General features: G+C 41.6%; 1 protein-coding gene across 9 annotated transcripts in view; it reads left to right on the forward strand.

The window, feature by feature from the left end:
• NALCN (sodium leak channel, non-selective) overlaps window positions 1–25,162 on the forward strand; it is a 193,650-nt gene that overhangs the window by 61,292 nt on the left and 107,196 nt on the right. For 5 of the 9 annotated variants that reach the window (XM_079972387.1, XM_079972389.1, XM_079972388.1 and 2 more), the window contains 3 exons: window positions 15,299–15,441; window positions 15,589–15,693; window positions 16,953–17,039. In XM_079972387.1, coding sequence (XP_079828513.1) covers window positions 15,299–15,441; window positions 15,589–15,693; window positions 16,953–17,039 — 335 coding nt within the window. Of the gene's footprint in view, window positions 1–725; window positions 1,388–1,929; window positions 2,036–2,150; window positions 2,637–9,636; window positions 9,662–15,298; window positions 15,442–15,588; window positions 15,694–16,952; window positions 17,040–25,162 lie in introns of those variants that run through there. The other 4 variants (XM_079972391.1, XM_079972395.1, XM_079972393.1 and 1 more) reach the window with 4 other exon arrangements.

A 25,162-nucleotide genomic window follows, 5' to 3' on the forward strand; every position in this document is an offset into this window, starting at 1 on the left:
GCTCATTTTTCAATATGATTTACAGAGTAGAAGTTCCTTTTGACTACAGTCCTAAAAACAATTTTCTGGGAGTGAACCCCATTGAACACAGCGGACTTCCCTTTTGAGTAAAAACACCTAGGATTCTACTGAAAGTGACTTAAATTACTTTTGATTGGACCCCCCCCTTTGCTTATTCTATTAATCACTTGGTTCCCACATCTTATATCTAAATAAATAAGTCAGTCTCTCACAAGGTCTTTAACTGATTAATAATCATAATCATAATCCCAGAAAAGAAATGCTTCCATTGTCATCAATTCTGAATTGAATATATCGTGCTAAAAGATTTTACTTTTGAATACAATGAGTAATATAACTGCAATAGCTAATGCAGATATTCAAATACGATTAGATAATTAGTACATTAATCATGGCATATATGTACACACACACACCAGACAAATTTCTTCCACGGCCTAAGGGTCACCAGTAAATCTATATAATATGATGGTGATTACAAAGCTAGAGATTTTTTAAAAACTGGTGTGCTCTTTGATATCAGATCTTAAGGACACTGCTATATTGAAATATGATCCGTTCTGTCGTCAGGGGCCCAGGGGGTTAATCAAAGCAAACCTGTTGAATAAATGGTAATTGAAAAGACTATATATATATATATATATATATATATATATATGAACCTTTAAAAATAACAGCAAGCACTGTTATTCTCCTGGGTAATTAGGTTCATGAGATCATAGCTATCGCCAATAGCAATTATGAAGAATTGTTAAGCAAGGATACTTGTCAGAGAAAAAAGGAAATTTCTAGCAGAGTCCTCTGCTTCTTCTTAGATGTGTGAAAAAGAGCCAGCACTGTATTGTTCTAGGCATAATTAGCTTGGTTGGGGGAGGGCCAGAAATCATGAGGAACCATAATATCGGTGACATGGAAATGTGAAACAAGTGCACTTTTTATATTCGAGCTCTTAATTAACTTTGCTGTTGAAATGGTGAATGTATTAGCATTGTAAATTATCCTGGGTCCTTTGTGCAAAGTGGAGGAAAATTACGAAACCTCAAACTTCCATAGTATATCTTTTGGAGATGGAGTGTTGTGATAGACCCGGCTTGCCTTTAAGAAACAACAACAACCAGCCAACAAATAACAAGCATATTTTACTCTCCCCAAGGAAAGTAGAAAATCAGGTCCAAAACATCTGGTGTGCACCAGTTCCCCAAAGGCTGATTTATATAATCTGTCCTAGGAGGATTTTGCCCTGCATGGACTGTTGCAAGTCCCTCCTCGTCCCCTCAGCAGCCCTTTAGCTGTGTTTATAGCCAAAAAAATGGCTAGAAGCTGATGAGCTTCCTCATGTTCTTCTGCTGTGGCAGACCAACAGTAGGTTTGCTTTCTTTTCTGGGTTTTATCTTCTTGCCTTCATCTCCTCCCTCCTTCTCCCACTTGACAGAACCCTTTATTGCAAGCACTTTGGCGTAGTCTTATCGTGCTCTGTCCCCCCCTCCCTTTTTTAATCCTTCCTCCCAAGTAGCAGGTGGTACAAAATAAGCAATTTATGGACTGAAGCCTTTTCTCTCCATCTACCTAGCATATGCGCTCTGCACAGTATTTAGAGGGGAAATGCCCTCATATTTTGCATTCCTTGCTATTCTGTGCGAACGATCCAGATGGTGCAGCATGAAAGGTGTGAACAATTCTTCAGTTCACTGAATCCTTTTCTTTTCTAAACTGCCAGTGGATGCATGAGGGGATATTAGCACCAGGGAAAGGGGGGGGGAGTATTGACTATTTACCCACACAAGAACCTCCCCCCTTCAACTGCCATGATACTTTCCAGTCGCTTTTTTACTTTGGGATTATTTGCGAGCTGCCTGACAAAATAACAATTTCTTTTAAAAAGAATGCTCGCTGAAGCAAGATGGCCACAAATATCGCTGCGAATAAAAAAGCCCTGGAGATGGGGCTGCTGTAAAATATAAGCGGACACAGAGATCGAAGCATGGAAAACATTTGCAAGTAATTCTTGGTAACGGTACAAAAACTGTTTCCGGTCACAGACATTGCCTAAGCGTGGCCCCAGTTGTGCTTGCCCCACAGTTCGGAAAAGGGGTGTTGGTATGTTGGAAAGTTTCAGAGGTGAAATAGGAGACCATAGCACAGAGGTCCTCCAACCTGCCGATGGAGGCTTCCAGTGGTGTCCCTGGGTAGATGCCTCAGTCTCCAAGCTTTCATTTCCTTTATTTAAAAAAGCAAGTCTTTAGTCCTCCTAGAAAGAAAGCTGTGGAGCAAAATATGGAGATGCCTTATAAGAGATTTCTGTGAAATGACAGTTGTGTATATATTTTTCTGGTACTGAGGAAAGTTTCCTATTGTTATTAGTCAGTTAATAGCATAACTGTGCATCTGTATTCAAGAGAGAGAGAGATCCATAATAAGGGCCAACAGGACATAAGGATGGTTGTTTCTCTAATGTTGTGCTATGCCATACTCCTTCATAGCAGCCATTCTGTGTTATGGCATGCCTCTTACGCGGCAGCCATTTTGTGAGTGGTACCCAGCACCATCCCTGTGCCCACCTGTCCAAAAATGTTGGTGACCCCTGCACTAGGATGTTCAAATGAGGAAAGTTTTGTGTAACTAGGGTGAAGTCATCTCCTGCTCTATCTATCTATCTATTCATTCATTTTTCAAAAGTAGTTGGTGGGGAGGCTAATTTAAACTGCTGACACAGTACATGGGAGAATTTAACTGTTTCCGTTTGTGCTGATTCTCCAATACAAATTGTCCACTTTGGAGCTACTATTATAGGAAATAAATAACATACATATATGCCTGTATAGCCTGCCTTTCATCAAGGTGTCCCAGCCAGGGTACATTACACACAGCTTGGGACAATGAATAAAACTCTGTCGAGTTTAGCATCACAAAGCCAACAATGAAAACCAATTATAAATAACAACCACTGCCAGCAAAAGCAGTATGGCAAGGGAACTTCAGATCTCGTCCTCTACTCCCAAAAGTCTTTTGTGACCCACAAAGGGGAGACTGGAACTCCAAGAGATTCCTTGGAATCTTCTTTTTATGATTTATGTTTGAAATCTCTCTGTAAAATTTTAATTTGAAAGACCAAATAAATAAATTTGTTTTAGAAGAACCAAAAGTCTTGGGCAAAAAGCATGTGTTGAAACCTGCTGTTGTAAAGCAGGGGACCAGATGTACTTTGACTCGGAGAGCATTCCACGATTTGGGGGCCACCACAAGAAAGCCCTCTCTTGCACTCCCACCTTGCAAGGTTCTCGTGGTGGAAGAACTGCCAGCAGGGCCTTCTCTGCACATCCTAACACTCAGGCAGATCTATATAAGATAAAGCAGCTGTCCAGACATATGGGCCTCGAGTGAAGAGGGCTGTGCCCCTGCCCACACCCATCAAAATCTTGGACCACTGCTAATCCCCTACTGTGGTCTGGCATGACATCCATAGGGCATCTGGGAGAAAAACATCCTGATATGTATGAGAAGGTGGGGGAGCTGTTTGAGCTGTGGGGTCTCATTTTGTAAAATAACATATGGCTTTATAAGAATGGAAAAGCTATGGAGAACTGAAGAAATTTGTAGGAAGAGAAAAGTTATGGAAAGCTTAAGAAAACAAAATGTCCCCAGTGGTGATAACGAAATGTGCTCTTCTGAAAAGTGATCTAGAGAAGAAACCTCTATTTTCTTCTCTTCCCTCATTCCAGACAGTGCAGGGAATCATTGCATACTATGAGACAGTTTATTTATATACTGCTTTTTGGTCCCAAACCCCACAAAGCAACAGTACGTATTAGGGATGCATTGGGAACCAGCAAGGGTCCTACCAGTAGGAGAAATGGCCACTGCAAGCATCCCTCAGCCCTGTTTCCTTAGCCAGTGATGATTACTCTCAGTATTAGGCCTGGCAGAAACTTCGCTCATCCTGAACAATTTTCGTATCTTCTCTTGCTAGCACTCAAGCGACATAAATGTCTTATCAGAACTATGGTGGCTGTGTGTATTGCCAGCCTATCTCTAAAAGACCTTTTTACCATATATAGTAGTAGAACATGGTGGTTGTTCTCAAGACAATGCTGTTTATTATTTGTTATGTGAAAATGTTTAGTGATTGTAAGAGATTTCATGCAATGCTGCTTCACCACCCACCACGCCCATGGTAGAATATGGTTCAGCATGCTGTGGGCAATTCAATATTTCCAAAAAAACAAAACCCACATTGAGGGATTTTTTTTAAAACAGGAAAACTTTTGTAAATAATTTTGTAGTTCATAAGGAGAGATCCGGCACCAAAAGAATCATGATTAACCCCATTCTATTTATCTTAAAACACTGGCATGGATTCTGTTTTATGCATAAAGAACGTGATCGCCACCTAGTGGCACTCAAGAAGTTTTAAAAGCTATGTGTTGAGGAGAGCGGCATTTTATTTTATTTTATTTCTCTAGAGAGCCATATGTCCTTTGACAACAGCGTTTGAGCTGTTCTGTTCTGGCCTAAGATTAAACCTTGTGGAATATATCTTATTATGTTTTAATTTTCTGTTGTAATTAAATATAACATTCAGCTCAGCAGAATATACTTAATATGAGAGAGAGAGAGAGAGAGAGCCTGCCCCTCATATAAAATATCAGGATGGTGTACAGCAAAAAATAAACAGGGCTTTTCTTCAGCTGGAACTCTCTGGAACTCAGTTCTCACCCCTCTCAGGTGGGCGCCATTGCCATTATAGCAGAATAAGTGTGGTGGTCATGCTGAGTTCTGGAACCTCTTTTTCTAGAAAAGTAGCTCTGAATATAAATGCACCCATCATAAGCTTTGCAGATTCCGCAGTAAAAAGCAACACCAGTCAATTTGTATGGGATTTGAATAAATGCTGCTGCCCATATATCAATTCACTGCAGTACTTCAAAATTCAATAGCCCTTTTTTAGAATGGGCCAAACATTGTATTGTTGTGTAACTTGGGAGTGACACCAGGCTGACTCGCCCTGCCCTCAATGTGGCACATGGCAGCTTGCCCCACTCCCTGTTGTCCATGCCTGCAGCTTTGTCACCCCTGGTTGCATGGAAGCCTTCACATGTACTGCTGTACCCATAGAACCATAAAATTGTAGATTTTGAAGCGACCCTGAGGATCCTCCAGTCCACCCCTCTGCAATGCAGTTGTTCCATACAGGGATCAAACTTGCAACCTTGGCATTATCAGCAGCATGCTCTAAGCAACTGTCAGGCTTCAGGGAGTCAGCTTCCTCCCCCGTGGCCATAAATGAGCAGATCAAACAAAAGGAAATTCTTACCAGTTAGTTTCTTTAATAAACACAGAGAAGAACAAAAGAAAGTGTCTAACCAGAATGGCGGTGCTCCCAATTAAGGTCACTCCCCCTTCCGTCCCTATTATCACTCCTGTGTCTTGTAATCTGAGATTGTAGCCTCTGTGACTTTGGGGAAGTGGGGTGGATACTATCCAGAGACTGTGAATCTGTTAACTCTCTTCTAGAGTTTCTTCTGCTAGTTATTCCCCATCCAGTATTTCCCAGCTACTGCCTTCCGAACTGTGTCCCTCTGCAAACCGCTGTTCCAAATCTATACTGTCCTCCTGCTCCTGGGAAGATTCAGGATCAGGAGAAGGGGGTGGCTCCCCAAATCTTCCTCAGTGCAGCTCTTGTGGTGATCACACAGGGTCCCCGGACGTTTGACGGTCTATTGATCCCTGTGCCACCACTGTGATTGCTTTCCCGCTGCCACCAACCCGTTTCTTTCGGGTACACATGGAGTCCAGACAGTTGTTAACATTAACAAATAATCAAGTTTATTTTTATAAGCATGAACAAGTTTAAGGTTTCAGTTAATTTTTCTTGGCAGTTTCTTAATCTTAGTTTCTTTACTGACCTATACGTTCCTAACAACTTCAAACTGATTATCCCAAATATCTATCTGACTCTACCTAACAGTTCCTCTCACTCTCTCACAACACAACTCGACCAACCCACAGACTTATCCTCCCTCTTCCTTCTCCAACTCCCAACTAACTTCCACACAACTCCAACTCTAACTCTAACTCCTCCCCTTGGGTTCCCACTGGCCAATCACATCACACTCATTTAACCCTTTCCTTATGATCTACCTAGGAGGCAAACGCCACAGCCCTCTTCAGCATGGTCCCTGACAGCAATTCAGGGGGTCAGGACATGCTGGCATGTGAAACACCAAGGACAGGATTAGTTGGCCTGGGCCCAGGCACAGGCTGATGCAACTTTCAAGTAGTTCTTTAGAAGGGGCCTAGGTATAGAACATATTGATCTATAATGTTTACATTTACACAGGCTACTAATGAGGTGTGGTGGAGTGGGGGGGGAGGTAATACTGATCTGATGGCACCTTTAATGAATGAAAAGGTTGGACCAGCTTGCTCAACAGAACCATCTGCTCTGATAGGCTGAGGCTCTCTAGGCCTTAAGGGGGGGTGTATTTGCCATACCTGCTAGCTAGGAATTTTTTTAAGGGGAAATGCCAAGGACCAAACCCATAGCCTCTTGCATGCAAGTCACGTGCTCTACTGTTGGGCTGTGACTCCTTGATCTAATGATGAATAAGATCGAGGCTGTCAACCACATTGCACGTCAGAATGTGCTGCATGCATTTTAATAACAATTGGGTCTATTCACTGCAGTACAGTTCCATTTTTGCAAGCGTTTGGTGATATTTGCTAGACAATCAGGCAGTAAGTGGAGTTTGCAGATATTCCCTCAGCTGGTGCTATTATCTGTTTCAAGAGGAGCGGAACCCAAGCATTAAGCATTTTCTCAGCTTTCAAATAGCGTGGGATTTGTATCTAGCCTCGTTACTGCAACCCAGCACTATGAAATTAGTGTAAGAGAAATACAGAAAGAAGCAGCTGGAACTTAAGTACCACCTAGAGGTGCCTTGAAAAACACAGGTCTGGTTGCAGAGTTATAAAGCAGAAGAGGAGAGGGATAATTTGACAGGCAAAAATGGGTTGCTGGAGGCTTCTGGTCCTCTGATGCGTTTGTTTCTGTAATTGTATTACCCATCCATGTTTCTCTTCAGTGGCGGAACCTTGGGGTCTCAAACCAATGAAGTGTGATGGAGTGGGGGGCGAGGTAATACTTTGGTGTCCTGTGCAACACAAAAATTTGGTGGCCTCCCCCTTGCCTTTCATTCTGCCTCATAGTTGCAGCATCCCTTGTGATCTCCCTGAAGCCCCTCACCCAGTCATGCTCCCCTAAATCTACTTCTGTTTTCCTGTCTGGAATCACTCTTAGCCAGACGAAATCCAACTTCAGGGATGGCTTGCAGAGGGGGAAATGATAGGAGGGGATATGTTCATTAGCTATTTCTGCTCCACTTTAAGTCCTGTTTCACAGCTGTATGGCAGATTAGCATTCCCAAAAGTAGGAGTGGTGAGTAGACCTTTTGGAATGAAAGGGACGCGGGTGGTGCTGTGGGTTAAACCCCAGAGCCTAGGACTTGCCGATCAGAAGGTTGGTCGTTCGAATCCCCACGACGGTGTGAGCTCCCGTTGCTCGGTCCCTGCTCCTGCCAACCTAGCAGTTTGAAAGCACGTCAAAGTGCAAGTAGATAAAAAGGTACCGCTCCAGCGGGAAGGTAAACGGCGTTTCCGTGCGCTGCTCTGGTTCGCCAGAAGCGGTTTAGTCATGCTGGCCACATGACCCAGAAGCTGTACGCCGGCTCTCTCGGCCAATAAAACAAGATGAGCGCTGCAACCCCAGAGTCGGCCACGACCGGACCTAATGGTCAGGGGTCCTTTTACCTTTTAATTCCTTTTATTGGAATTAAAGGACCTAACTTAGTCATGTTCAGTTGGTGTACTGCAAGTGAAACTTGGTTGAATATCAATACCCTGGGTCTACAATGTCAAGTCTAGTTAGTAGATAATGCTTGGCTCCTTTACTTTTCAATTAGATTATTAAGGGAGAGCAAATAATGCATTTGGGTCTAGCAGTTTCAGTTGTAATAATCTTTAATTTATTTATTTGTAAAAAATTATATCCCACCCATCTGGCTGAGTTTCCCCAGCCACCCTGGGCGGCTTACAACGTTATATAAAATCACAACAAAACATCAAACATTAAAAAACAAAATATCTAGCAACTTGAGCAGGGGTAGTGTCCTAGGTGACTGGCTTTCTCTTTTCATCATTCCTAATTAATTAAGCCACATTAATTCCTGGGTTTCTCCTTTCCCAAATAATTACCAAAATGGGCAGCTATATAAGTCCAGTCTCTTCTATTTTCACCTCCGAAAAGGAATCCTATAAATAAGAGATCCCACTACTCCCCTTTAGGAACTTAAATCTAAGACGATACCAGTATACTTGAGACTCTTAGTCCTGGTCATTGGTTTGTTTGTTGTTTTTCTGAAATTAAGTTTCCTACTTCAGAGATAGTTCCCACCTCTACCCCCTTTGATGGAAAATACATTTGTGAAATTTCAACCTCCATTTTGTCATGTGCAACGCAGGGAAGGCCTAAAATGTCTGTCAAGAGAGGAAGTCTCAGCATTCTCACTTTGGAAGGAAATTAAATATAACTCTGTCACCTTCCCCAGGATATAACCTCAAAGCAGTTATTATCCCCAAGGTTATCCTGTGCGCTAGGAAGGAAAGAGCACAAGACAAAGCGATAACAATTTACTGGAAAGAAAATAGTGGGGATGGCAGGAAGAGAGGGAGGGAAAGCTGTGGTGGTTCAGTATTCTCAGACAGGAATCTTCCCATTTATTTAGACTTATTCTGTTCATTGGTGTGGTCATTCAAGCTAGATAAAAAAGTATGTGTCTTAAGTGTTCGTTTTGTATTGTTCTTTTGTTTTTGATTGCTAATACTACTACTACTACTACTACTAATAATAATAATAATAATAATAATAATACTGCCTTTAATAATGTTGCATTTTGACATAACACCAAGCCATGATTTGGTCTCTGAGAAGGCATGTGAGCCCAGTACTCATTCTTTCTCCCCTTGCCCTCCCTCTCCCTCTTCCCCTTGTATACCGAGATTATAAACTTTTGTTGCCTCTTTGTGGCAAGCCACAGTTCGCCATTTATCTAAATAGGGAAAATATGTTTTGTAGTTCCCTACAAACCATGATTACAGAGCTTGGTTTGTGATCCTGGTTTATAAGTGATCACAAACCAAGGTGTGGTGTAGTGGTTAAGAGTGGTAGTCTCGTAATCTGGTGAACCGGGTTCGCGTCTCCGCTCCTCCACATGCAGCTGCTGGGTGACCTTGGGCCAGTCACACTTCTCTGAAGTCTCTCAGCCCCACTCACCTCACAGAGTGTCATGGGGGAGGAAGGGAAAGGAGAATGTCAGCCGCTTTGAGACTCCTTAAAGGGAGTGAAAGGCGGGATATCAAATCCAAACTCTTCTTCTTCTTCTAGATGAAACAACAAACTTTAGGCACAAACTGGTCCTGGAAATTTCTAATCTTTGTTTGCCAGGGAAGGAGAGGGGATGAAACTCAGAGCTCCTTTTCGTAATACAGAATCACGGCTTAAATGTTTGTTGTGGAAAATGTGTCGTGCGGATTGGTGTGTGGTAAATGTCTGTTCACTATTTTCCATCAACGCTGATGAACCCTAGTGAGTAGAAAAAAGTTGTAAAAGCACAAGATGTGAGTGAGGAATTATTAAACCAAACACTCCTGAAGATGTACATGTTTCAAAACCAATTATTTTGTATTATTTTGTATAACACATTACAAACCGTGAATAATTCCATTGTGTCCTGTTCCCCCCTAATCCACTATTTTTCTACTCATATCGCTTCCTGAGTTAAATAGCAATCTTGCTTTAATAGTGGGTGTGAAAGAACACATCCAAAGGGTATGAATATTTGTATTCTAAAGAAATCTAGCCTGTGTGCACATTTGGTTTTCATTTTATACTTTTCTGTGGTGCACTTGATCTATGTCAGGATGCAGAGAAAATAATCTGACCCTCTTTCCCCCCGCAGCTAGCAAAAACCAAGTGAAATTTTCTGCTTTTATTATATTCATTTTTCTTATAGGAGGAAACCATGTTAAATCATTTGCTTCTTCATATCCTTTGAGGCTAATGTGGGTTTTATTGAGGGAATCGGGTCCCCCTATTTTACCCAGGGCAGTTATTGAATGTCCTTTTCATTAAAATGGCTTTGTAGCTTTGTTTTCCTCAGGACTGAGCACAAATTTGCAGTTGCTTTAGAATAGTTTCTCCCACAGAATATGAACCATGTGAGAATTGAAAGTACCGTACATTGAAAAGACTATGCCCCCCTGTGTTGCTTGCTGCCATCTCCCAGTGCTTTTCCACACCCACTGAGGAGTCAGCATGGAGTCTTTCTTAATGTGCCACCTTTATTTCTAATTAGAATGGCTTTATCAGATTTTCAGTTTTCCTTTGCAGGTGGGAGGGCCGTATCAGTGCTGCCACATCAAATCTAGAAATCATTGCCAACATGTCCTCATTGCCAACATGTATGCAATGATTGCCATCATCTCCAGGGCAGTCCCGAAACTGGGATGTGTGTATTCCAGGCTGCACTCCTGGCCGAGTCACGTGACCTGCACAAGGTCATGGTCCCCAAAATGAGCTTTTTTTCAGGGCCGTGGTCTTGCATGAGAGCATGGCACCCAAAAACACATGTTTGGGGAACAAAGCAAGTTTGCCACTTCAGAAAAAGTGCTTTTGTCAGGGCGAGATCACACACACAAAATGGGATATCCTGGTTTTCCAAGGACAGTTATGGGGTTATCAGGTTGGAAAGTTTGGGTGGGTCTGTTCATTTATATGGGCAGTTAGAAAAACAAAAGCAAGCAGGCTTTTAGTTGCTGCTAGGTATTTATTTTGATATCTTGGCCAATATGTTTTGTTTTGCTTCTTTAAAGGTTTAACTTGGCGCACTGAGAGCGGATCCCTAATTTATGTCGCAGTCAGGTTTGCAGCAGATGCAGTTTTACACAGCTGTTTCAGACCTCCCAGAGGCTTATTTGGCACAGTCAATAGCTGGGGAGGAGAAGAATGGTCACGCCCATTAAACCATAGCTTATATTAAACAATGGTTTATCATTGTGTGTAAACTGGGCCAAAGTATGAATGACAGACATGCATCTAAAACACTCAGGCGCACATTGGGAGGTCTTGCCTAATCAAGACTCTTAGATGTGTGTGCATATAAGTGTTCTTGAATGTACAGTAGCTGCAGAAAATATAAAAGTGCTCTACAGGCAACCATTGCTAACCTTTTTATTAGTTGTTACTTTGACACCAGCCAGTACACTTAAAAATTTACAAGCAAAGTTGTCCGTGTCACAGAGGTAACCTGAAACAAGAAGTTTTCAGAACTCTCTATTATATAGTTTCTGCTGTTAAGGGAACCAGGAAGAGGTCAGCACAGAAGTTCACAAACCTGCTGAAAGTGCTCTAGAAATAGTTATATGTTTATGATTGATTTGGGGAGAGAGGGATTTAATGGTGGCCTTCGCAAGTTTCTCTGTAATATTTTTGTAATATCCGAAGGTGCTAAGGGATCTGGCGATAGAAGCAGTAGCAGTGATGAGCCCTCTCGCACCTGTTATGTACCTGAACACAACTTTCATTCCAATATTTAAAATCTATGCAGTTTGTCATCGTATGTTGCTTTAATTAAAATGTGGGAAAGCCCAAGCCTCGATTTCTCTCTCCCTTGCTCACTCTCTCTCTCTCTCGTGTGTTTGAATGTCCAAGCTTTCCAATTTTGCATTTGTTTTTCTGTAACTCTATAACAGCTGTTGAACTTCATCTGAGAGGAGAAGGAGGAGGATTGCAGGGCTCAGTAAAAATCCCTCGTGATTTCTTTGACACCATAATTAAGAGTAATTAAAACCCTGAAGCTTCAAAGTCTGCCTACATATCCAGAAATAAAACCTCCCATATTTAATTATGCTCAAACAATATGATGAGTTTGGGGGTGAGAGATTTCCATCCCTTCCTCAGGATACAGAAGTAGAACTGATGGACAGGTTGTAATAGATGGGTACCATTACAGGGATGCTTCACCTTCACAATAGATGTTTGTCATATTTCCCCCCGCCTTTAGTCAGACAGCTTCCTTAAGTAGATGCAAGGACATCATGAGAATGAAAAGAAGCAAGGCATGAGTAGGAGATATTGAAAACATAATAACTCCTGTTCTAAAATGGCAGGCACTGTTTTTCAAATGTCATCATTAAAGAAAATATTTTCCAGAATGTCGGAATACTTGCAGAGGGTTTTTGATTTGGCATTCTGACGCACAACTATTCAGCCACTTTATGGCATGCTTTTAACGCTCCACCAGTCCCAAATCACATCCTCCATCCTGAAGTAATACTTCATATCACAAATGTCAATTTGGGACCATTTATTTTAATTGCTCTCGACAGAAACATTAAGAGGCTGTTGCCACAAGAGGAAAGATTAACTTTAAGATTGCATGGGGGGGGGGCGGGGAGGGGAATGTAAGCGAAAATGATGTGATTTAAAAAGAAACATGGGAGAAGAGAATGGGGGGGGGAGAGAAATATCATTTATAGGTTTTAAAATCCAGATGTAATTTGAAAATTACCTTTGTTGGGCTGATGGCTGAATTCCCTGTAGGCCAACGTTAACAAGGACCACAGGCAATGGTGGGTGCAGTTGCAGCCAAAGAAAAAGTTGAGGTGATCAAAGTGGTCCGCTTTCACTCAGACTCTTGTGTACATACACATCCAGTAAGCAGTGGCGTAGCGTGGGGGGTGCAGGGGGGGCCAGCCGCACCAGGCGCAACATCTGGGGGTTAGGGTTAGGGGGCGCAAATCCACGGGTTAGGGGGCGCAAATTACTTGCCTTGCCCCGGGTGCTGACAACCCACGCTACGCCACTGCCAGTAAGAAAAGCATACCGGACACACACATACACACACACACACACATATGTAGATCACACATACATACTGTTGTGACGTGGGGTTTGTGATTTCAGCTCTCTTGACATAATATGCTGGAGACAGTTCTCTAGTAACACTTCTTTATTAAAGCAACAAGACTGAGACCTGAGGAGGGGAGAGCTACATTTATAGGGACAGGGAACTAGCTAGAAAGGATACATTTTGGAGGGAACAATATCAGGCAATCACAGTCCTGCCTTTTGGAGGAAACCAATAAGACAGAGGATCCAAATACAGCAGCTTAAATGAACCAATAGTAGCTGTACCCTCTGGAACCAAAAGGCAGTTACTTTACCCTAATGCAAATACAGACAATAATAATACAGATATAAAATCCTTTGACTCAATACACAACACATACAGATGCACGGAGATATGCAGATGGTCTCTGTTCAGTGGTGGTCAGTGCTTGGTGGTACATGCTGTTGGCCCCAATGCATGCCAGATGTTTTGTTTCTGGTGTGGACCTCCACTGAGCTGAAAACAGAGAGAAAGAATGATACAACTGCCCCCACACCACACCAAAGCGCCTTTCCTTCCCCCAGTGCAGCCATTGACAACAGAATGGGAGAACTTCCAAAAGAGGAAGGACTCCTCTCAACCTTTTCCTAGTGCTGGAAATGGCTTCGGATACATCATAGCAGATCAGAGTGTTTCTTCCAGTTTCTGGAGCACTCTTGATCTGTCCTCAGTGGCGGCGGCAGAGAGACAAGAGGCGCTTCATTCAGTGCTGCCAAAGAGGTGCTTAGCTTTCCATGGTGTTGACAGAGAGAGGAAAGAAGAGAAACATAAGAAAACAGTGCGTGTGTGTGTGTGTGTGTGTGTGTACACACACACACATATATATATATACACACACATACGTGTGTGTGTGTGTGTAAATCAGCCACTGCCAAATTGTTGGAGGCCTTGGGGAGTCACCAGTAATTGCCTTGCGGCCAGATAGGGGAGCCCACAGGCCATGTTTTAGCCACTGCAATATAAGCCAGTAGAGATGTTGCTCTTTCTTTTAAAAAGATACTAAATAGATCCCCTTTTTTGGCTCAATGGTACACAGGGGAGACGCATCAGGGCCTAAAATTTTGTTTTCTTTTTGATTCTGAAATGTATAGGAAAAGATGCAACATTAAATTAAATTAAATTAAGGCAATTAGATGAAATATCTAATTGATTAAATGCAGTTGAGGAAAAGGAAGGTTAGTGTTCTGACATAATACTAAACTCTATTATCTGATAGAGTAAGGAGAGTGTTTGAGACCCTTTGGGATTGCCTCTCCCACCAGTAGGAGGCAAGGGCATCTTCCATGTTGACTCCTTGTAGTAGAAGAAGCCCAGATCCTATACCAGTTCTGCCACAGGTCAGGAAGCAGGGCCTGGGTTGGTCTCTACAGAGTCCTAAACAGTTTCTCCAGTTGCAAATGTGTCCATGTGGCCAAAAAGTATGATGGACTTAAAGAATGAGTGGAGTATAATTTTGCTAAACAAATCTAAGACATATAGATTTGTGACATTTCTGTGAAGATGGGATAAATTTTGTAGGATTATCTTTGCCTCTTTCACGCTGTTTCTTCTTTCTCAATATTGCGTCATGCAACTCTCTTGCATCTGGGTGGGAGAGTAACTGTTCTCTTGGTAAACTGCAAAAAAATCCACATTTCTCCATTGGTGAAATGCCCTGAATTCGGTTTTGACACAGCAGTGATATTAACACAAGCATACCCATAACTGATGTTGCATCATTGATGTAACTGGTTCTTAACAAGGACTTTTCTGGCAACTTAGCTGATAAAGTTGGACCATTAGACAAGCAAATAAAATAATGCATGTACATTATCTAATTCATTATATGTGCCTTAGTTTTGCTAGAAAATTCTAGCAGTTGTAAAAGAAAGTTTGTGCTGCCATTATGGGGTAGTGGCAAACAACTGCATATGTGCCACAAAGTGTAATAATTGCTCTTACATTAATTGCATATTATGCTCAAACACACACACACGCTAAGATACCACCGACTTAGGAAGAAGGGCATATTCTGGTCATGGCTATTTATGCGCTTTGAACACACCCACACATACATGCATATGTCTTCAGGGATCAAATGTTTTGCTTTGTAATATTGCAACGGCTGAAAGCTAATCATAAGAATAATAGAAAACTCTGTTGGCTCTCTTTTTTTGTGTAGAGGCTTGTTCAATGGCAAGAAAGGAAAATGAAGGAAAGGAGTGTTGACTGCTGATATTTGAAAATGCTCCTTTTAATTTGCACTGCATATGTATTTTATTTTCCATTTACAGGTACAAGCATCTTTACTGTTTACGAAGCTGCTTCTCAAGAAGGCTGGGTCTTCCTGATGTACCGAGCAATCGACAGCTTCCCCCGATGGCGCTCTTACTTCTATTTCATCACCTTAATTTTCTTCCTTGCTTGGCTTGTTAAGGTACTGTAGACCTGATCAGACACACACCTGATCAGAATATAAAGCATGTTTGAGTGGGACTCCCCCACCCACCCACTGCTTCCACCTCTGCGCTTCACTGTAAACTTCTGTTTTAAAATATATATATATATATTATTCTTTTTGTAGAATGTATTTATTGCTGTCATCATTGAGACATTTGCTGAAATCCGAGTGCAGTTCCAACAGATGTGGGGATCCAGGAGCAGTACAACTTCGACAGCTACAACACAGGTAGATGTTGCTAATTTTTAAAATTTGCTTTGAGATGTGTGAATTCTTGCTTAGTCCTACTGTGTGCTTATCAATGTATTGAAACACTTAGGTGTAGGATGCAAATGAAGCATTTGAATTCAAAGTCTGTGCGGTTCATTGCCTGTAATGAGAGAGGCAGTGTGGTGTGGTGGTTAAGAGCGGTAGACTCGTAATCTGGTGAACCGGGTTTGATTCCCTGCTCCTCCACATGCAGCTGCTGGGTGACCTTGGGCTAGTCACACTTCTTTGAAGTCTCTCAGCCCCACTCACCTCACAGAGTGTTTGTTGTGGGGGAGGAAGGGAAAGGAGAATGTTAGCCGCTTTGAGACTCCTTCGGGTAGTGATAAAGCAGGATATCAAATCCAAACTCTTCTATAAGCCAATCCCTGTTAATTCACTAAAACAGCGTTTACAATTTGGCAATCCAAAGCTCTCCGGAGATAGATGTCGGTGGCAGACAAAATCCTGTTGCTTTCCTTCCTGAATCCCTTGAGGCACTGCTTTTTTGTAATTATCTGGAAGTGAAATTAAAACAGAGTTTCCACACAGCAGAACAAGTAACATAGTGCAGTGTTATCTAAAAATGCTCTTCACTCTGGCGAAGATTCTTCCATAACATTTACTCGCAAGAAAGTCTCATTCAATAAAGGTCCTTTTCCAGTGTTAATTAAGAGTTTCCTGTTCGCAGCTCCTGCTAATATTGCTTCCTGTTGGTTGCAGCAGGAGGACTTTTGGCAAATAAACTTTTAATTGTACCCTGAGCAGCTGCTCTTAGTTTCCCTGATGTTAGTTTCTATTCCTACAATGGTGGGAACTTTAATTATTGATTTCTTATTAATTCTTTCCTTTCATTGTTGCTATTGCAATTTCTTTCTTTTTTAAAAATAAATAAATTAAAAGGGGTAAAATAAAAATGTCAACTTTACAATATCAGTCATTATCTCAAAACACTACAGCAAACCAAATAAGCCAAAATTTCAGAAGCTAGGAGGAGAGGTTTTAACCAGTCAGGAATGCCTTCCTGGGAAGGAAATTCTATAATTACAGTATGAAAGCAATGGAATCTCAGTTGCATTCCCTGCAATAGGAATAGCTTTCTTTCAAAGGAGTGCTAGTTGAAATGCAAGGCTAGGCACAATAGAGTTAAAGCCCAAACATATCACTAGTTTTGTTTGTATATATGAGCACGTAAATCGCTTCTGACAAGTGCTTTCTGACAAGTGTTTCCCCCCCTCCAGATGTTTCATGAAGATGCTACAGGAGGATGGCAGCTAGTAGATGTTGATGTGAATAAGCCTCAGGGCAGAGCTCCAGCATGTTTGCAGGTAGGGCATTGCTGATGATTCTTTTTTAAAAAACAAAGATACCAGTGCAACAAACCAACTGGGAATGTTTCTTTTCAAATATAGACAGCAAGTGGGGAAATGACCACAACGGAAACTCAGAAACAGCTCTAAATTTAGTATTTACTTGCCAGATTTGTTGTACCTTTCATATGTCTGTGCGTGTTAGGTGTAATGTGAAATGAATGGCTCATGTGCACAACAGTTAGTCCAATTATACGTTCACCTTGCCTAAGCAGAATGTGCACGCAATCTGTTATGTACTGAAGTTCTCACCCTGGGCCAGCAGGGGGATACTGTAGATAGTTCAGGTCCACATATGCAAATAAGGGATCGAAAGTGACTTTCAGTGATTGGATAGTTACAGAAAGTTGTTACAGTTACGTTGCACTGAAGCTCTATATAAGCAGGCTGGCTGAACCCTTCTGTTCAGGTCTGTTCTGGCCTGTGAATAAATAAGAGCTGTTTGAAGAATTGCTGTGTTGTCTGATATGTTCACCCACAACTTAACACAATCCATTTGTGAAGAGGGAATACCTTTTGTCAAAAGAGGCTTGTGGAATGTTCACGTTTTAAAGGGTTTTGTGCGCACTCTGTGCACTTTGCATAATTTCTAACAGGTCTTAGGAAAGGAGTGTATCTTTGTATATTCTCCAGATAATATGCATAGTCTCCCAGATTATATGTTTATCTTGGCAGAATTGTGCACACTGTCCAGCGGGCTCATTCTTCAATCAATAAGCGTAGCATCCAAGAAATATGTCTCTGCTTATGATCAAGATGCATAATCTCCTAAGAAACACATCCTTGGCTGTTGTTCCTTCGTGGGTGGGTCCAAGCCTGAATGTAGGCCAGTCAAGAACCTTTCCAGCTAGGAACACAAATTTCCAAAGTGATGTCAGCAAATACAAATTCATATTGCAATCAATGCAGGTACATATCTGAAATACCCCAAACCTCCATTTCAAAATGGGAAAATAAAAAAATGGGCCAAATAGTAAAGCTTTATTTTCATAAAGACGTAACCAAAACTATAACAAACAACTGCAAAACTTGGGGGGGGGGGTGTTCCGGACATTTGTGGTGATGAGGACATTTCTTAAGGTACCATTTCAAATTTGATACAGGATAATAAAATACCTGATAATTCTTGTGAATTGTTCCAGCATGCAGCTGTAAATGTATTACTGAGCATATAGGAAAAAAATTACTCAGTGTAGACCCACTGAAATTAATGGAGCTAACTTCATCTTTATCCATTTCAGTTGGTCTGCTCTCAGTAAAACCTATCTGAATACCGCCCAGTTTTGGAAATACTGTACTCAATAAAACCTTATTCTTAAAGCAGGGGTAGGAAACAGCATGAGAGCATCTGTGGCATGGAGATTAAGAATTCTAGAGAGCTTCTTTGCCTCCTGGGTAAGATATGTCCTCCTCTTCAGATTGTTCCTGCCTACAATGCTCCAAATTCCAACCAACCATATTTTTAATTTTTCCCTAATGCCCTTAATATAGCATCATTCTGGGAAATGGTGATAACTTAAAAGGGTAGACCCCACTAAAATTAAAATGATGGATCCCCAAGGGCATGATTCTGTGCAGTAGGTATCACGGTAAATTAAAATGGTGGCTGCTTAACACTACCACTTGCATCCATAAGATCAGAGCGGTAGCTGAAAATGTACCATCAACATAGCAGTGGGCATTCCTGTTGTGTTGTAGACCCAGTAGTTGCCAGTGGATAAGACATGGTGATACCAGGCCTGTGCGATGCATTACAGCGAGCAGGGAAAGGAAGGAACATTGCACCTGTGTCAGCTGCAATTTCCTTTCTATCAAGGACTGTGTGGTTACGAGATTTCTGGGTGTCTCTAGAGCACCTGCAGGTTAGATGCACATTATAACGGCCTCAAATTGCCTCAGATGTGTGCTAGAAAACTGTCAGAGACAAGGCCGAAGTCTTAACTAATGCACGCTGACAATGTTTTTCTAGTGTTTGCTTTTGCATGATTTCTTTGCTCAAGCCATATACAAACACAAATCAGAGATAAACAGTGTGTACGTGCAGGAAACTTTGCTTACAGAAGCAAATGCATTCACAGCCTGACGAAGCGGGTTCTGCTTTTATTTGCATGGTAGGGAATAGTGGTCACTGATGAAGCAGGGGCACCTCAAAGCACAAACCCAGCAGGATTACAGTATTCTAATAACCTGCTACGTGTTTTCTTGGAAATAGCCTTGATAATCATTGGTTCAGCTTTTGTTCTACAGGTGGTAGCCAAGGTAATACAGTACTGGTGGGGAGGGGGTGGATGGGCAAGAAGGGGGAATGAAATTGCATGAAAGTGAAAAAGCAGCTTGGAGATTTGGCCTGAGAGCTCTTCAATAAGTTATTTATGTGTTTGTTTAAAAGCATCAGTAAGCCACATAATATTTTTAAACTCTCTAAGCAATGTACAGTATCAAAGCAAACCGTACCATTACAACAAAAATATAACCAGAAACCAATAAAACACCAGTGTTAAAGCACGTAAAGACAAATAAAAGCAAATAAAATAGGAATTGCGGGGGGGGGGTGTTCAAATAAATAAAGCAGGGTCCAATCTTATGGGTCAGAAAAAGCCTGTGCAAAAGGTTAGCCTTTACAGGACATCCAAAGCAACTGATGGTTGCTGCTTACATTTGACAGGGGGCTAGGCATTCCATAATACAAGGGCAATAGCAGATAATTCCAATTTTTGTGTCTCTGCTCTGTTGGATGTAGGACCCTATATATACTAATGGGTGGTTTCATGAACTTAAACTTTCTCGCGGGCCAAATCTTCACATTTCTCCCCCACCCCCAAACTGTTTTAAATCTAGAGGAGTTTGTGGAGCAGACTGGGAATTTTGCACATGCAACTATTGAGAGGAAATATCTTCAGGGAGGGGGGCATCCTGTGTGCTAGTGAGGGTGGACACTTTCTTTCTGTCCCTCAGAGTCATGTCTCTGTTAAAACAGTCCCCAGCATAACCCTAGCATGTCTGAGAAAGCTGCTTGGGAGTCGCTTTGAGACTGAGTAAAACCTGCCCCTCACTAGTCGCGAGAGCCATCAGAGGCAGGAAGCAGACTTTGCCCCTACCCACATCCCTTGGCTCTCTTCTGTATACATGAGTGGTTGACACTGACTTCTGAAGAACAATTGGGTCAAACCTGCCCTGTACATAGGAGCTGGGACTCCCTTTCTTATATCTCACCCTTGCACAACTCAGGCCCTCTATCCACATGCATCTATCCATCATAACGAGGCAGCTTTATTTAGTTAATTAAAACGATCATTTGTTTTGCCTGAAAACTTCAGTCAGCTGCACAAATATATTTCATGTTTCATTCTAAAGATGGGTCTTTTTCCTTAGAATGCATCATGGAAAATGTGATTGCAGGTAATTAATATTTTCAGGGCGGGTCGCTAGCTGTCGCTGAATCTGACTATATTCCTAAGACTACAGTGGTACCTCGGGTTAAGTACTTAATTTGTTCCGGAGGTCCGTTCTTAACCTGAAACTGTTCTTAACCTGAAGCACCACTTTAGCTAATGGGGCCTCCTGTTGCTGCTGCGCCGCCGGAGCACAATTTCTGTTCTCATCCTGAAACAAAGTTCTTAACCCAAGGTACTATTTCTGGGTTAGCGGAGTCTGTAACCTGAAGCGTATGTAACCTGAAGCGTATGTAACCCGAGGTACCACTGTATGTTCTTGTTGCCTATGGCATCCAGGAGGTTTGCGAGTGTGCAAGCTAATTCTTATTAATTATGTGCTTTCTTCCTATTAGGGAACTTGCCTGGATAAGTTATTTGCTCTTGCTATTGTTGCTGGTATAGCGTATTTTAACTTCTGGTTTCTTCCTGCGTACCATAAATTGCTCCTGCTGTTACACTGTGTGCAGTTCTCTGTCTCATGGAAACATTTAGCCTAAGTGCCAGGTTTCAGAGGCTTTCTTACCCAACTCTGCAGGAAATAGCACATTCTTTTAATCCTGTGCGAAAGGCATGCTTTCTGTTTCATTGTTTCTACTCTTGTTAAGAGTCCAAAATAACAGGGGGGTATTCATTATTACTTTTCTCCCCCCCCCCTTTTTTTATTTCTTTTGCTGAATATACATTCTTTTTTTATAACATGTGTAGAATATGCATGGCATGATAAAGACATGGAGAAAGGCATCAAGCAGCCTTTCCAGGGAGTTTTGTATCAGTCTTGTAACAGCTAGTAATTCTACTTATCACCTGGATTTGTGCCAGTGTCTGCATGGCTTCCTTGCCCAGCCATTTATCTCCAGAAATGCCATATGAATTACAATGGGAATGAATAGTCTTGAACTGAATTTTGGGTTTAAAGGGTTTGTAGGAGAGTTATGTTCATCGTTTTCGGCTCTTTGCGTGTTGATTTGTGAAATGTGGTGGCACCTAAGTGCTTAAATCATTTTGAAATGACTTGGTTTATTTATAGCTCGAGTATTTTAGGGTAAAGGTGAAATTTGGGCAGAGCCTAAATTTCCACGAGTTTCACGTTTTGCATCAAAACTTGTCGTTTGACAACAACAAAAATTGGCAGGGTACTCATTAAAAAAAACACCTCATGCTTTTCATAATGAAAGTAACATAGCAGTAGAGAAGATGTTGTGATTTTGACTGACTGAATTACAGTGTGTACACTTTGCATATATGACAAGGAATACTGTGTTGAGGTAAAAAGTTGCAGTATGCTAGCATAGGATTCCAGAAGCTGGGCAGCACAACACGCTCAGCACGGCTGGAAAAGATTCAGCTACGTTGTGGTAGACTGAAGGAGTGAGAGGTGAGTCCTCAGTTTGAGGAGAGAGCATAAGGACCAGATAACATTCTATTTTCTTCAGAATTCTATTATGGCAGAAGTAGAGGGGAGACTGAAATTACTCTTCCCCTTTCACAACAAATAACAGTTCTGAAATTCATTGGGCTTGCTCTGATTCCAATCTTTTTCACCTGTGCTATGTCTGTGCCACTATAGTTAGATTAAGCTGATGTTCAGTAGTAATGGGCTCTGTAAGACAGAATCTACCAACTTGTTTATTGGTGTTTTTTTATGGAATTTTTCCAGAGAAGTAACATGGGGCCAACTTGCTTCATTTTTATTGTGTTCCAGAAACTTCCAATATACCTTAACAGTTCCCCTGGCAATCTCTGCCCACTAATATAAAATGATTTCACCCAGAGTCTGGATAAATAAAAAAATACACATTGTCTGAAGTTCAACAGACCCCATTCCACCCGAAGATTGCAGACTACTCTATGAATCTGTGCAGAATAAAATGAAAGTAGTATATACCACAAACCTAAAAATAATAAACAGGGAGTTTCTTTCAAATCACCTGTGTAGTCCTTTGAAAACAACAGCTTTCACCTAATGATAGAGAAGAGGGAATGCTAACTAGCTTACTAACATCATCTCCATACTGTACTTATTTATTGTGTTTGGATTGAACTATATTTGCCATTTCTTACACATCAGAATAGTGTTCCATGATTTATTGGGGGGGGGGGAGGAACGGTTACAAAATTCCTATCGTGCAAAAGGAAGGTAGATTTTCTCCATACAAAGACGAAGCAACTCTCAGTTTCTCAAGTTTCCTGACCTAGAGTACAATCAGATCTTAAATACTCTAGTTGTACAACTTAACATCTATAATTGCTTTTCAAACTGCGTTCTAGGGATCTCTCTAGCTCTCCCATGGGCAGCATGAACACTAGAGAGCTAGGGTTTGACATCACTTCCTTCCAACATCTCTCACTCAGCACTAAGAGATTTCTGTAGAGAGGTGCCTGGTATCCTGAACATGCAGGGTTCTCCACTTATAGGCTCAGCTCTGCAAAATGCCTCCCCTACATGTGAATGGGGGTTGGCCTATCTGCTTCCCTTAATTCTTAATCATGTAAGTGGGGGAATCCCCAAACAGGGCATGCATAGTTGGGAAAGAATAGCCTTCAGGCCTGTCAGAGATCCTGTAATTCCACCCAAACAGTTCAAAATATGGTGTAAGTTCATACATGAAAGGAAAGGGGCACAGCTGGGCTCTAGAATTATATATGGGATTGCCTATGGTAGTGGTTTTGGAATAGCTAGACTGGTGACTGGGAGTGGCCACCGAGACCATAAAACACTAGCCCTGAAAACCATACATTGGCTCCCAGTATGTTTCCGAGCACAATTCAAAGTGTTGGTGCTGACCTTGAAAGCCCTAAACGGCCTGAAGGAGTGTCTCCACCCCCATCGTTCAGCTCAGACACTGAGGTCCAGCTCCAAGGGCCTTCTGGCGGTTCCATCACTGTGAGAAGTGCAGTTACAGGGAACCAGACAGAGGGCCTTCTCGGTAGTGGTGCCCGCCCTGTGGAAAGCCCTCCCATCAGATGTCAAGGAAATAAACAACTACAGTCATACTTTGGAAGTCGAACAGAATCCGTTCCAGAAGTCCGTTCGACTTCAGAAACATTTGGAAACCAAGACGCGGCTTCTGGTTGGTTTCTGATTCTGCAGGCATGCTGGAAACGATAGTGGAAGCCACACTGGACATTTGGCTTCCAAAAAAACATTCGGAAACCAGAACACCCGCTTCTGGTTTTCGATCTTTCGGGAGCTGAAATGTTCAACTCCTAAGGCATTTGGGAGCTGAGGTACGACTATAGCTGACTTTTAGAAGACATCTGAAGGCAACCCTGTTTAGGGAAGTTTATATTATATTATATTATATTATATTATATTATATTATATTATATTATAATCACATCTTCATAACACTTTCTAGTCAAAGTGCCTGATGTCTCTGATCCATAAACAAAACGGAAAAGCATGGGTGGAAATGGAACTCTCTTTTGTACTTTCATCTGCTATTTTATGCAATAGGCCTTCAGTGGTGCAACGGGTCTGTGCGTCTGACTGTTAACCAGAAGGTTGGTAGTTCAAGCCCACCTAGGGACTGCTATGGGCAGAATTCCTGCATTGGAAGGGGTTGGACTAAGATGACCCTGGGGGACCCTTTCAACACTACAATTATTTGCTTTTATTATTTCTGGCTTCCTTAATCTGGCCTTGCAAACTGAAGGGAATGAAAGCTTTTGCTTTCTGGAAATTATGATGTTGTGCTTTTGACTGTGCATTGATATTGCCTCACTGTTCTATAACTTACATAGTTTAACCACCTTTCATCCCTCTCTCTCCCCCCTCCCCACCTTTTTAGTTGGTTGCACTATATGGTTGTGGCTGTGGGAAGAGGTTACTGCCCTTGCCAACTCCTAGGGTTGAGAAGAATCAGTGCTCTTATAATTTTGCATTGGGCGAATTCAACTTAAATAATCAAGTAATGAGGAGCTGAGGAAACTTAAAAGAGATTTTCTAAGGCCATATGGCAAGTCTTGTAGAAAAGATACTAGAATTAGCTCCTTGGGGTTGCATCCGACTCTGAATTCTGTGTTTTTACAGCACTAACAGGCTGATGTTTACAACCTCTGGGCATATTTTTATTGTGGCCTTTAGCTGCTAATTATGTTCTAAACTGCATAATTGGTTCTTTAGCCCCAGTTTGAGCAATTTTGTACTATGGTGAACTGTTGTGTTTTTTCCTTGACTTTTAACAGTTTTTTCATATAATACTGCCCAAAATTATTTGGGTGTTTTAAACAGTGTTAAACTGATTTGTATTGTGTAACTTGTGAATTGCCTTAGGAAGAATAGGGTTTTCCATTGAAATGAAGTGTACAGATTTGTTTAATGATGGATGGATGGATGGATGGATGGATGGATGGATGGATCGATAAATGATACTGGGATGCTGGCCTCACAGTCCTATACATGGATAATCAGAAATAAGGCTCATTTAAGTATCACCATAGCTCTCTTCCTTTTTAAAAAAAGTATCAGCAACTTCCAAATTTTACTCTGTGCCTCCTCGGCTTTCCATTTCATCCAAATCTGTCATCAGTTGTGTCTCACTGAGGCGATCATTTTAGTCAGCAGTGTGCTTTGATTGCTATAATTGTGCTACAGAGAGAGAGAGAGAAACCTACATGGCAATTTAAATGCCTGTTTGATGGGGT

This window comes from Podarcis cretensis (genome assembly GCF_951804945.1).
Source record: "Podarcis cretensis genome assembly, chromosome: 4".
Lineage (NCBI taxonomy): Eukaryota > Metazoa > Chordata > Lepidosauria > Squamata > Lacertidae > Podarcis > Podarcis cretensis.